We start from the raw sequence: 14,049 nt of genomic DNA on the forward strand, positions 1-14,049 counted from the left end.
AGTAACAGCATCTTACCGTTCCTGTTTCCTGCTACTCCAAACTTAATAATGTTTTAAATGTTTTTGAATCTCAGAAAGTCTAGACTCTGCAATAGTTTCTAGCTCTATAAGGTAGTGGCAGTTAGCAAAATTACTCTAAAAATTATCACAAATATATTGTCAGTGTGCAGGATGAAAGAAAGAAAACCTGTATCTCTGGCCAGTGCAGCCTTGTACGATCTGCCTTAAGTTCCCCTGTTTCCATGTTTGATGATATGCAAATTCCAGCCTACCTCAAAAATCCATATTTCCAGCTTTAGCAGTCATGAAAGTTACCCACTAGGGCTCTTCGCTGATGTTAGAAGACTATGAGACCCAGTGTACCTTAGAAGTGGAAATATGAGCTCGCAGATACGAGTCCAATGGATCAAAATGTCACTGCTAAGAATTGTGGTTTGCACCCGATTCATCTCACTTCAGTTCTCCAACCAGATATTATTCCATGGCAATCGAGGCTTCCATACCTTCAGCATGGTGTCAGCAGTGTTGTTTTTTATTATTAAAGAGTTTTATGCTTTCACCATTATTTTCACTTTCCTTGTCTTTTTCTTTGTCACTTCATTTATCTTGTCTCCTTTGTGGTGTTATCTTTTTATTTGACAATTTGATTTCCACCAGGATGGTTCCTTTTGAGAGTGAAAGGAAATGTGAGATCATCAAACGGATATTTTATTTTCCCTTCACTGCATGTCCTCTATATTTTATCTTGGTTTTATTTTAAATTATTTTTTCTGTATTTTTATGACATATCTGAAATCTTTGTACGTTTTTTGCTCAGTTGCATATAAATGATCATTTGTTTGTACCACTGTATTGTATTCTACTTTTCTAAGAATAAATAAAGTTTTTTGGGGAAAATAAATAATGCAAACACTGGCAAAATAATGCATTTTAATGCCATCTAGAAATTCAGTTTCAAACTAGCTTTGAATATAATAAGCTGAGAAACTTCATTTAACTAGCATTTTTAAATCAGCAAAACAGTGTTAGGAATCAGTTATCCCAGAATACAAAGTTTAATGTTGTTTGATGATAAAGTATAAGCTGGTAGAATCAGTTAAAGGAAGGAAAAAAAAAAAAAGAAAAAAAGAGGAGGATACAATACATAAATTGCCTTGTACAGAAACTGATAATACCTGGAAGGGCATCATAACTAACTCAGTGTTGGCTTTTTACATGAGTGAAGAAATAAGATTTTCTCCTTAGAGGTCCCTACCAGTGAAGCAGATATTCTGTAATATCTGGTTATAGACAGTGTGCTCATCCAGAATCCAATGAAATCATTCAACTCTTGCTATTGATCTCCATAGATTTAGGTCAAGGCTGTAATGGATTTAAAAGTGACATGTCATCCCCGTGATTAATGACACCGGGCCCAGGCTTCTGCTACCCAAAGCAGTATTGAAGCATTCAGGTTTGGTTCCAGCGTATTTCCCTAGCTGCAAGGAAGGGATTTTTGTGTTTGGTTTAATTTTTCTCTCAGTCATGTAAGAAAACCCTGCTAATGGGTTTCTTAGGGATATAATCTGGATTTACTCAGCATGAACCTTGGGGTGGGGGGAATACTGAACATAAATAAGCTTAAAACATGAGTGTGGCCATTCAGGGAAGTCAGAAAGAAGCAACCTGTTCAAAGTTCCAGTTTGGTAATGAATTTAAGTACTTGCTTACATCACCTGTCCCAGAGAACTTCTGTGGCTACTCATGTGCTTGGCATGAGCTTATGTAATTTAGTGAATTGGAGCCTTAATGTGTCAGATTCGTATAGATTCTTCACACAGTGTTTACAGAGCTAATGTTTTGTGTATCAGCCTACAGTGGTATTTTAAATTTGACTTTTCGAAGGGAGTATTGAATGTTCAGTAATAACAAAATCAGTAAAAGTTTAAAATAAAAATCATCAAATATGACTTTTCTCAATATTTTTTTTACATTTTTGTGGTTTGTAAAATGTCGTAGGCCTTGATCCAACTAAGCATTGAAACATGTATGTAAAATTAACTGTGAGTTCGATCCTTATCTCACCCAGATCACCAGAACACTTCCATTCATTTTCATGGTATAGGATCAAACTTCAGTTTCCTTGAAACCAACGTGTGTAAAGCATAAACTGGAAGTTACGTGTGCATTGAAGTGATTTGCTGAAGATTGAACTTACTGTACAATAATATTAAGCAATTTATAAATCTATTTTCTGTTGAATTTAAATAATTTTATAATACCTGAAATAACCTGTGCTCAATATTAGCAAAATACTAAGGAATCACAAGTACTAATATTGTGGGAAAACTACATATATATTTTAAAAAAAACTTGATGGTTTGGTTATGGTTTTCCATAAGTTCAGAACCATATTTATAAGCACTATGTAGAAAAGACCTGCTCGGACTTACTCAGCATAACAAGTACTATTTCTTCAGAAGTATTCAGTATCCAAGAATTCTCTTTTTGGAAACTGGTGGCCAGATTTTTATTATGCTGAGCTGTTAATGATTTGGCTGGACATGTCTTTTCTCATGTCACAATAAGAGGTTGGGCAGTTTCCAAAATATAGACCTGAATGGGGGTGCAGAAACCTTCTCAAAATTCAGTTTTTCATTAAAATATTTGTGGCTAATAGTCAGGAGTAAGAGTTTTCTAATGCTTTCGCATAGGTGGAGTGGAGAGGAGAGGCTTTGCAAGGCAACTACTGCTGGGCATCAAACAGGTTGTAGAAGCAACTCCTTCTGTCTCCTGTGCCAGCTCTCTCTTGTACTCCTGGCATAATAGGAAAAAATGGGAACTTTTGAAATTTGGATTTGGCTAGGCTGGAATGGTGAAGAAGGGTGATGACAGAGGAATCTGTTGCATCTGATGCTCCAGTAGAGTGAATCAGAGTGTTAAAGGGTAGCATTGCTTTACTTTAGGCTCAACAGAGTGAAAAATTACATCCCTGATGGACTAGATAATAATTTGGGATTTAAAAACTGTGTAAAGCAATGTAAAGAATCCATTAATTTTTAGTGAGTTTTGGAACAGAACCTTGTTGAATTTAATCTTTACTTTGTAAAAGAATAATCTGTCACTTCACAGGGTCAGTCTAGATGTAGTTGAATTCTGAAAACATCACCCTCTTCAGGGCCATCCTCTTTGGTTGCAGTGCTTAGAATTTGCTGTTTCAAACCAGAAGTGTAAGAAGTAACAAGTATATATTTGCTAAAAAGAGTGAAATATGAATTACATTTTTAGCCTCACTATCTTGATCCTGTTTTTTCTCCCCACGTCTTCCTTTCCCTTTCTATGTGGAGATGGCCAATGACGTGAGGTTGGGCCTCAGAAGCATGGTGAGAATTTATAATAAACATACAGATAATTGGTTTGTTGTTGAAAATGCCTGCACAGATGAATCCTTGCTAGTTTTCTCCTCATCTTTACCTCTCCTTGGAAGTCCCCTTGAACCTAACCTTCGTGTTGTTGGAAATGCCTGTAACTATAATATATGCAGTGTGTGCACAGTGAAGGTTTCCCCATGTGCAAGCTCTCCTTTCTCCTAAAAGAGTTCCTTTGCAGACATTGGCATGCTCATCAACCAGCACTCATTCAGTACTGCATTTTGCTGCTCATGTTGACAAATGTTTCTTTGCATTCTCTTACTATCCTGTTTATTTTTAACCTCATGAAAACTGTGGAAACATCTGTATAACGTGAACAAGTCATTCATTTTCTTTGTAGTTGAGTTACCAGCTTCTAATGCTTGTGAACCAAGGTTGGTAAGGATTTGAAAGCTTGGAATACCTCAGCACAAGGCTGAATGTCCCCTTTTCTATTGAGTAACAAATGAGGATGCTATCACGGCCTCTTGCCTTGCAGGTTTGAGTCTGCTGTTGGTTGCAAGGACTAGCCAGTGTTTCTCAGTGATTGCACTTAGTTAATGGATTGTGATGAATGTGGGAGCAGATCACTGCAAGAGACTATAGGGCTACCTGCTGTCCCCTGATATGCGATGCTTGTCCCATTGGTACTGTGTCCTGCATATTTACTCACACGGTGCCATAGCATGCGGGTGCAGTTGAAGAGAAAAAGTAAACCAAAGGCAGATTTTTAGCTGGTTTGAATTGGTGTGCATCAGCAGCCTCGGGGCCTGGTGGGGAGCTGATTGTCCGGTGCATTTCTGGAGAGGCTTGCAGGCACAGACTATGGGACGGTCACAGCTGTCTTCAGAATTTGATCCCTGACTAGATGTGATTTCAGGTTGGATAAATCCAAACTGGGTAAGGGGGGCAATGTGAGTGTGGGCAGGTAAGGACTGCTTCATGATGCTCCTTGCTACTTGTAGCAGTTCTGTAGCAAGTCACTGTTAATTCATTGGTCTCTAGGTTTTTGGTAATAGTTTGACTAATTACAGGTATTTTTTGGCTGTGGGTAGGTGGGAGTAAACTTTGGCAATGCATTTGAAAGAATTTTCTATCATATTAACATCATATTTGCAGTGTTCTGTTATTTCTCACTTTTTTTCAGGTTTACTTAGAAGGGAAAAAAAATCTTACTGTCTTTTCATAAAAGAATTTCTGCTCTCTGGTGAAGGAGAGCACCTCCTAGTGAATAAGGTGGCCTCTTGTACACAATGTGTTGCAAAGTTTGGTTTCTTTGAAGATGATTACACATTGAATTACATTAATATATTGCAAAACTCTTTCATTTCTTTTATCCTTTCAATTGGATAACAGTCTGCTGGACCTCAACTGATGTCAGTCCCAATGCCTTCTTCGAACAGCTGTTTTATAGATGATAGCTTAGTTAATTGCTAATTTAAAATACATGCTATAGTTTCCACTCATAAGAGCAGAAGCTTGATTGCAGAGTTGGGCCTATTTATAAAAGTAGTTTTTCAAGTAGACTCTTGAGGTGCATCTGTACTTATTTTTAATAAGATACTGTTACGGTCAAACTGGCAGCTAGCAGAGTACACTCAGAAACCACTCAGCAAATTTTATGTAACATTAAGTGCTATTTGACTAGGTCACTTGCCTGTGTTAAATTAATGACAGCAAACATACATCATCGCTGCATCTGTTTACACGTCTGTCTGCATTTTGCTGCATTGTCGACTGCAGAATCTCTAGAATAATGAATGTTGCAAACCGAGTCGTATTAAAAAGGGGTTATTTGTATTAATATAACACCATACCGTCTTGTCATTGTTTTGCAGCACATCTATTATATATATCATCACTGCTTTTTTCTTCTTGAGCAAGCCAATTATGTCTGGTTTTGCCACTCTGTCAGAGCCTCCTGGAATAAATTAAAATTACAGCTTTACATATGCAGTGGCTGCAGCTGAAAGTAATGATAATGACCCTGGGTGAATAAAGAATTTCAAAATAATTTTAAACAAATGTACCTGTGCAGAGCTGCTGCTGCTTCATTTCTCCTTAACAAGTGAAATGTTTGAACCCGTGATGCCTGAAACCCCACGGACAGAAGCTGGTAGCTGGGTGGAGCTGAGGGTTTTGACGCTGAGCTAAGAAGAGAATAGCTTGTGGCTACTTGAGCATGGACACCTCGCTGTTTCACTTTTATTTCTCTGGTTTGTTTTTCAGTTATGCAGTGTGTCTGTGCATGGAAGTGCCTCAGAGACTTCCTTTCTGCCTAGCTGGATACACACGTGCCTTCCATCATCTGTGTCTCATGACCGCTGATACTTGTATTTTTTAACATATGTCTGTGGGTTAGGAGGCATTTTATCTGGATGGTAGAGGGACTGGCATGTAACCTGGTCAAGGTCAGAAGAGGAAAGGTCTGTCTGAGGGTGGAGCTTGACTCAAATTTTGAACACTGGTCCTAATCACAAAATTGCCGTATTTTTTTAAATAGTTTTTTCACAGAATGAAAATTTAATATTAACATTTATGTCTTGGTTTCATTCTTTCACCAAAGGATAATCCTTCATGTTGTCACCCAAGACAGAAACGAACAAACAAACAAAACAGAAATGCTGTTTTGCAATCATGATTGATGATTAAGACTATAATACTTTAAAAACATTGTTTTCTGCATATGTCCTGAGGCTTATTAAGAAGTGCATTAACAGGCTTTTAATATTTGGCAGAGTTACCAGCATCTGACCGGGAGGTATCGACACGTTGATGATAGTCCCTCGGTGTATGTGGCTGTCTGCCCGTATTTGCTATGTTTCTCAATTTTTAGTATGTGATATTTAGGGTCAAGACCATCAGTCTTTTTAATCTCCTCTAGTCTAATGTGGTTTTATTTGCATGTGTGGGATGCAGACATAACTTATCACAGTTTTGGCATAGTTTTAGCATCAAATTTGTGCAGATGTTCAGCCTTCCTTTTTGGGTATTTGTCTCCCTTTTTGGCCTTACTGAAACTGCTTCATCAGCTTGTAACGTTTTTATCTCTTCAAGTGGCTTCTCTTGAACTTTGTGATAAGATCAGAGAAATCACAAGTAAGAACACGAGGCCACATTACTGTCTTTAATAAAAATATTTTTCTCAAAAATCTTCCCTTTAGAAAATCCCAAGCATTGCAAGGCTGGCAGCTAAACAGTATTACCTTTGAGTTAATTGTGTTTAGAATGATGTAGGCAATTTCATGAAAACATCAGCCAGTAGGTCCTTTCCAACACTCAATGAGATGTCTCTCAAATTTGATAATGTTAACTGACTCCCAACCTCCCAAGTAGTGTCATATTCTTTCAGTCTGGCTGCCCGCATGCTTTTATTAGAGCCCACTGTCAAAAGTCACAGAAAATAAGCTAAAAGAAAATATTGATTACTCTGTAAATCATCCTGTCTGCATTTATATCTTGCCACAATTTCTCTCCATGTGACAAGGCTAAACTTGATTAGTCCTGTGAAAGGAAGCCGTAGTTTCTTGCAGGTGTGGTCATGCAGGGTTAGCCATTCCCGGGTAATTCTGGTGAGCATCCTTTAAATTCACACCAACAGTTGCCACGGTATGCTCCTGCTGTCAGTCATAGGCCATTGAACCCGTCGCTCACAATCAAGTGCGTGGGACGTATCGGAAACATGCCCTTCATTTGCCCTTCCAGAACTCAAACTCATTGGGGAAGAATGACATTTAAATTGGTATTTATGAATAAGATAATTTCCTGACCAGAAGCAGTGTTTGGTTAGCTGTTTTTCTTAAGCTCGAGGATAAGCCTGTGTTTATAATTCATTTTCCTTACGTGTGATATTTTTTTTTCCTTTCACTGATTAATTTCTTCAACTGATCTATTTGGAGTACAACATTAATATTGCAAATAGAATTATGAAGGTAGCAAAGGAAAAATATTTGATCTCCTTCTGGCAACACAAGTGTATACATTTATCCAAAGTAGCTATATATGAAAAGTGAAGGTGAATTGACAGTAAGCATCTGAGATGTGACATATTTATAATATTAACTAAGTTTTGCATATTAAGTACAAAAAAGAGGAGAAACCTTTGGCAATGTGTCTGTCTCAGACACTGAAGTATTAAGTTGGAGCTCATTCGTTCAGCTCCTGAAGAGGCTTAAGTGGAGCTGAGTGGAGCTGAAGGCAGAAGCCTTTGTGAAGAGCAGTGGCGAGGCTTCCCCGAGGGGCTCTCCGTTGGGTAAGGGGAGTCTCTCTGCTAGAAAACTGGCACACCGAACTCCACTGTGGCTCCTGTTTTTTCCATCCAGCTGCCAGGTCTGGTGCCGATTCCCTAGCTCCAAGCCTCAATTTATTAACTGATAGTAATTTATTAATTCATTAATTTTGTCATAGAGAAATGCAAAACCAGAGCATAATACAGCATCAGAAAGCTTGAAAATCTTTTGCAATGCTACATTACCGTTTCACAATTGAGGTGACAAAGCCTCAGAAAATAAAAAAAAAAAAAAAAAAAGCAACCTAAGTTCTTGAAAATGATAACAAATTGCTCATATTTAATAAGAATTACAGAACTAAAAATAAAGGAGAACACTGAGCTGACAAGGGAGCAAAACATCATAACTTTTAACATTTGTTTTTTCCTGGCTTTATTACCATTTAACCCTTTTACTCTATATATCTTGTTGCTTTTCAGTAACGTGTTTTGCGACGGAATTTTCCAGGAGAACAATAAAGGAAAATAAAGATGAGGTTTACAGAATTTACAGATTCTGAAAGTTTGGCTTGTCAAATAAAGCTATCCCAAAACCTTTGTTCTGGAAATCTTGGGATTCAAGGCAGTGACAAACTAATCTTTTCAAGGTTTCTAATTTTTATCTTAGGGTTGGTTTTTTTTAAAGCATTTGAAAAATCATTCATTCAGCATTAGGATAGTTTCATACAAAGTGTGACATTTAGTTATTTAGCTGCTCTTCATCTAATAAGACAAAGAAAAAGGGAAGAACCTTTAAAAATGTGGTTTTATTATTTCTCAGAGAGTTGTTTTCCTTAACCTTTACAAACATTTTATTTTAACAACAAAAAGAAGGAATAATGTGAACTTCTGGGCTCTTGGAAGCCTTTAAAAAGTTTTCTCTGATCTTAATAAGGCCAGAAAGTTGCTGGCCTTAATGCTGAAAAAAGAAGTAGGCAAATGAAATCCCCACCCCTATCTCTTAAAAAAAATCCCAGGCATTTATTTCTCTACTTACTCCATAAGTGTTCTGTTGTAGATAAAATGCGACATCTGCGTGCAGGAATTAGGTTTTTCTTTTCCTTGATAACGAAAACTTTAGCACAGTGAAACATAAGTTTATATTGTGAAACATAAGCAACTGCAAATCCCCCATTTTCTGAGGAATGCTGACCCAGGGCTGGACTGCACATAGTAGAAGAAAAGAGGGCAATCCTGTTGGGCCAGCAGAGGGAAGCTTTCCAAATGACGTTGTCCTTAACGACTCCTCTGGTCTGGACCAGGAGATGTCTGTTAAGAGCATCCCATCTGTGGCTCTTCACGTTTACATCTTAAAAGAGCTAAGCTAAATATATAACTGGGATTAATTAATCCTTTGAATTTTATGACCTTTTGTGCACAGATGCTCCAAATGAAGAGCACACTTCATTCACAAATGTTTTTTCCTCTGCAAACAATTCATGACTGCATGTTGCAAATACTGAAACTCTACCTTTCCCTCTGTCTTGGCTAGTTATCACAGTCACATTATATTTCTTTCCTTGGCAAAGCAGGATGGAATGCACTGAGGATGTGCTTGCAATCAAAAAATACAAATAAAATATTGGTGTATATTTTCACTTGAAATGATCTGAAGAACGCAAAAGCTCAGAAAAATGCACATGAGTCATGAACATTTCTCCAAAGTCTTATTTAGGAAAATTTGTTCTAGTATTTGCTCTGTTCTAACCTGAGTTCTCTACTTTTTTTCTTATTTTGTAGTAGGGGCTTAGCCAGAATATGCGTCCCAGATGACTAGAATGCCAACCTAGGAGTCTAAATCAAAGCTAGCAGCGTTGTTGAGAAAAGGAATAGTACAGGGTACCCAAAGAAGCATTATATAATGGGCTTCTGGGAGTTAGCTTCCTTAGGCACAGGTATCATCTTTGTGGTGGTAGCTGAAGTTTGTGGATAAGCAGAACTTTGCAGCAAGTTTTCATTGGCAGGGAGCTGAGGAAGACACAGCAGTACGCAGCGGCACGTCTGTGCAAAGGGAACCCGCCCTTGGAGGTCGAGCCCTTACTCCCATTGGGAGATAAGAACACTTCTCACACTTGCTCCCCGTCCACAATTTTACTTCAAGAAATAGAAATAAATAAAATTAGGAATTAAATCCATGTAATCCTTTGGCCATTATACCACAAATCCTTAATTTACTTTGCTACAGAGTTTATGAAGGAGTCTTGGTGTTATTGTCAGCTTGGTGCATTATCTAACTTATTGAATGAAGAGCCTGACGGGCAAGAAGGACTTAACACGGATGCAGGGGTTATCTGGTCGAGTATTGTCTGGTCCCTTTCTGTCACAAAAGTTTATATTTTTAATTATTGTCCATTGATTTTCTCTAACTCAAAATTATCTGAGTAGAGGATTTGGCTGAAAAAGCAGTATTTTTAAAAAGTAGTTTGTTTTTCTGGTGAGGAAGATGATATTCCCCGTGTTCCTGGGAGCTTCATTGAGAGTTTGGTGGATTTGCGATGTAAATTAAATAGGAATTCATTTTCTACTGATTAGCAAAGGAGGTGTAATGTGCAGCTCAGCCCTGTAATTGTTGAACGATTGTACTCCAGTTGAAATCAATAGGGATTTAGCCTAAGCTAAGAATGCAGGTTTGGGTTCATCATCAGGTAACACTAATTAATTTCCAAATCCATTCAGAGATCTGCAAATCCAACGGTTCTTGAGTAACGTAGGAGTGGTGTTAAATCAGAAGGTTAGAAGCAAATCTGTAGTTGACATTGGCTGGAATCAAGGGCTTTGGGGTTGACTTGTCAATTTACAGGTGAAAGCAAAGTTGCATAGCCGTGGATACCACTGGAATAATATTGTAATTCTCTGTACTCCACCTGAACACCAGCGGCAAAAGATCGTGAGGAGCGGGTGGCAGTGGCACCTTGTACTTCTCTTTTCCCAGAGCCTAGTTTTTGGGCATGAATCAGAGCATCTGTAAGACTGCTGGTGTTGGGTTTAACCAACATTTAAGCACACGTTGATCTGTGGGCAATCAGGGATTACTGGAAGACAAAAGTTTCAGGTAGTCCTACTTCTTAGGCTGGAATCTTGCTGGCTGCCTCGTGTAATTACAGGTTTCTGTCAGACCAGGGGATTTTTATAGATGCTTTGCTGCTAGTCTGCTGTTTGTTACATTTACACCAAATAACTAAAACTGTAGATCATAGCTGTGCTTTATGAAATATAGAGAAATGATATAATATATATAATACCTTTTTATTGGCAATACAATGCTAGCTATTAAAATTCAGCCATACAGCATCCCTGGTGGTTGACTTTACCCTGCCAGTTTTGTTGCTTTCCAATTTGAGCATCCTGAATGCTGTGCTGAGGTGATAAACAGCCCACTGTAGGTCTTTGCTCCTTCAGGTTTTAAAGACAACGTCTTTTGCTGTATTTCCTCATGGAAGCTAAACCACATTGAGTAAGTGGTCCCAAAAGTCCTTTGAAGAGGCTGCTCCAGGAGCCTTAGGCAACACATCCTCAGAAGATGGTGATGCATTTTCTAAAGACCAGCGTTATTTTCCCCAGCTTTGACCACAGACAGACTTTTACCAGATGATGTGTCAAGAGGACAGACAGCTTATAGTTGGTCACACAACCGTTCAAAACAGAAATGAGTGGTTCCCTCCCCAGGGCTCCCACAGTAGGTCTCTCTTAGTGCTGTTCCAGTAGGTCTATAGTCTGTGCCACGTAAGTGACCCGGGACTTCCTGCTGGGAAGGGAAGACTTTTTCACCACCACAACCCCTGGCCAGTAGATTTTGGCACATGAAGCAACTACCCCGGAGTCAGCTAGGCTGTGCACAATGTTTTACTGACGTGTTCCTTAGAAAATGCACTGCAACTAGATGAGACAGTGGTGAGATGTCTTGTGGTTTCAAGGTGGCGAGCTGCTTGCTGGAATTTGGAATCCCAGCTCACATGTTTGCCTGCTGTATGCTTTTTTTCTGGGCTTGTGGGATGTGCTGGTCCCTGGTGCCAGCTCCTGTTAGCTGAACCAGAGCCCTTGGTTTACCTCCGAGGAGGACGAGATTGACAACATCAGGGGCTTTTGCAGGCTGAGATTGCGCTGGTGTTCTCTTCAGCATGTGTTTCTCAGCTGGAGATGTTGGGCAGACCTTGGGGTTTTGCATAGGCACAGATGAAATCGAAGCGATGTAATGAGTGAACAGCAACTCCGGTCACACAGAGCAAGTGGAGTGGGGCCGGACGGGATTGGAGATTGCGTTTGGACTGATTGCTCTGGTTTCTTCCTCCCTAGGACAAAGAAGTGAACCTGGAGCAGGTCCATAGACGCATGAACAGCTTAATTGATGAAGACATAGCCCACAAGCAGATCTCCCCAGCGTCCATTGAAATCTCAGCCTTGGAGATTGGTGGCATGCAGCCAACTCAGACCCTGGAGCCGGTACGCGAATACCAGAACACGCAACTTTCTGTCACCACCTTTTTACCAGAACAGACAACTCATGGTGCCAGCAGGACACTCACAGCTGCCTCCGGCAGCAACCTGCCGCTGCCCCTGAGCAGCTCAGCCACCATGCCCTCCATACAGTGTAAACACAGGTCGCCAAATGGAGGACTATTTCGTCAGAGTCCCGTGAAAACCCCGATCCCAATGTCATTTCAGTCTGTGCCGGGGGGAGTTATTCCAGAAGCAATGGAGCCCTCGCATGGAACATCCATATGATGAAAACAAACAGTAAAACAACCAGCAGAGCTTTTTAATACAAAATTTAAAAGAAACAAAAAAAAAAAAAGAAAACAAACTCTTACATTTTTCATGTACATACGTGTAAATAATGAAAGAATGAAGTGGGGTAAAAGTGTATTTTGAATATTCCCAATTTTCGAAGTCAGTAAAAAACAAAACAAAAAAACAAAAATGTATGAATGACTTTGTAAATTTTGTTCTATATGAATAAAAAGGCAAATTACTTGTGATCGTTCTCAAGTGCCAAAGAAGACCAGTTACTGGGACTGAGGGCCGTACATTTTTTTCCATGGATTTCAACATTTATTCCCTTACTCTTTTTTTTTTCTTTAAGTGAAAGAAAATTCCCATTTCTTGCTAGAAAATTTCACCATGCTCAGATCTCTCCTTTCCCCAGAACCCTATTTTATAGTCAAGATGGCAGTTCACTCGGAGAATTTAACAGCTGGTATTAGTATAGCAGTAACAAATGTTTTAAATGTGAATTATAATTAAAATCCAACAAACAATAAACAGGAAAAAAAAAGAGAACTTTTTCCTTCTAACAACAATTTAAACTTCCACACAGTTTCTAAGTTTAAGCACAGGATTATTGAATTGTGTTTTTACATGTCTGCTGTGCTGTGTGGCTCTTTTTATTTAACTTTCTGTGTTTTGTTTTATATATATAATATATATTGTATATATGACGTATATATTATATATATCAATGCTTTGATAACAGGTTTCAGGTGAAGGGGAAAGCTTTTAAGAAAAACTGATCGGCTCTTTTATTGTGTCTTGTGTACCTGCCTGAAAATGGGGAGGAACCAATGGCTGAAAGGGGTGAGACACGGAGGAGCTTTAAGGGCAGGAGATAATGGCGTTGCAGTGACTGTGCCCTCTGGTGCCATCTCTTTCTTTAAGATTTCAAGGAATTTGCTGCATAATGGATGCAATGCTGTCTGTTGAAGTTATATCCCTGAATGACAAGGCTAAATTCACAACTATAAGCACAGCTCTGCTTTTCTTCCATTGATTTTGTAAAGAGAAACATTTTAATGGCCATGCCTATAATCTTGGTAGAAATGGCTGTAAAAATGTCTTTTTTTTTTTTGGTCTGTGAAACCGAATCTGAGGACAAAGAGCAACACGTATAGCAAATTCAATGTCTTGCTCTGCAAATATTACCAGTGCAATTTCATGTAACAAAAAAATCAAAACAAACCCAAAACACATTGTTTCCTTCCCAAATAGTAGTTCGAATGCCCAGGATAACTGATGCCCTCACCTTCTCTCCCCGCCCACTGTTGCAAATGGACTGCCACTGTCTTTCAGAGTTGGCATAATTTAGCATCTTCTCAAAAGTATCCCTATAGCTAGGTTATGTTTTTCCTTTGTAGCTGGATTTTTTCAGTTTATCAGAACACTGCTATTTGGAAAAGGCTGTAGATCTCGGTGCAGCAAAATCACTGCCTACATTAAGGTGAAAAATTATGTTTGAATAGAGGTAGAAATGCATTCACATCCCAAGAAAGTCAGCAGGCAATCTGGGCCAGGGTTTTGGATAAATAAACATTTCATTGACTGCTTCTAATTTGATTTGCATAATTATGCAACAGGTATATTTATGGGATGATAAAAGTCCCTACATTTTCACATTCCTAG

The 14,049-nt window shown here is 38.8% G+C and overlaps 1 protein-coding gene across 4 annotated transcripts in view; it reads left to right on the forward strand.

The window, feature by feature from the left end:
- The window catches only part of GRID1 (glutamate ionotropic receptor delta type subunit 1), a 533,234-nt gene extending 520,597 nt beyond the window's left edge, over nucleotides 1–12,637 (forward strand). For all 4 annotated transcript variants that reach the window (XM_075758773.1, XM_075758769.1, XM_075758772.1 and 1 more), the window contains one exon: nucleotides 11,950–12,637. In XM_075758773.1, coding sequence (XP_075614888.1) covers nucleotides 11,950–12,378 — 429 coding nt within the window. In that variant the 3' untranslated portion in view covers nucleotides 12,379–12,637. The remainder of the gene's footprint in view (nucleotides 1–11,949) is intronic.
- Nucleotides 12,638–14,049: the final 1,412 nt, after the last annotated feature.

Source organism: Balearica regulorum, chromosome 7, assembly GCF_011004875.1.
Source record: "Balearica regulorum gibbericeps isolate bBalReg1 chromosome 7, bBalReg1.pri, whole genome shotgun sequence".
NCBI classification, from domain to species: Eukaryota; Metazoa; Chordata; class Aves; order Gruiformes; family Gruidae; genus Balearica; species Balearica regulorum.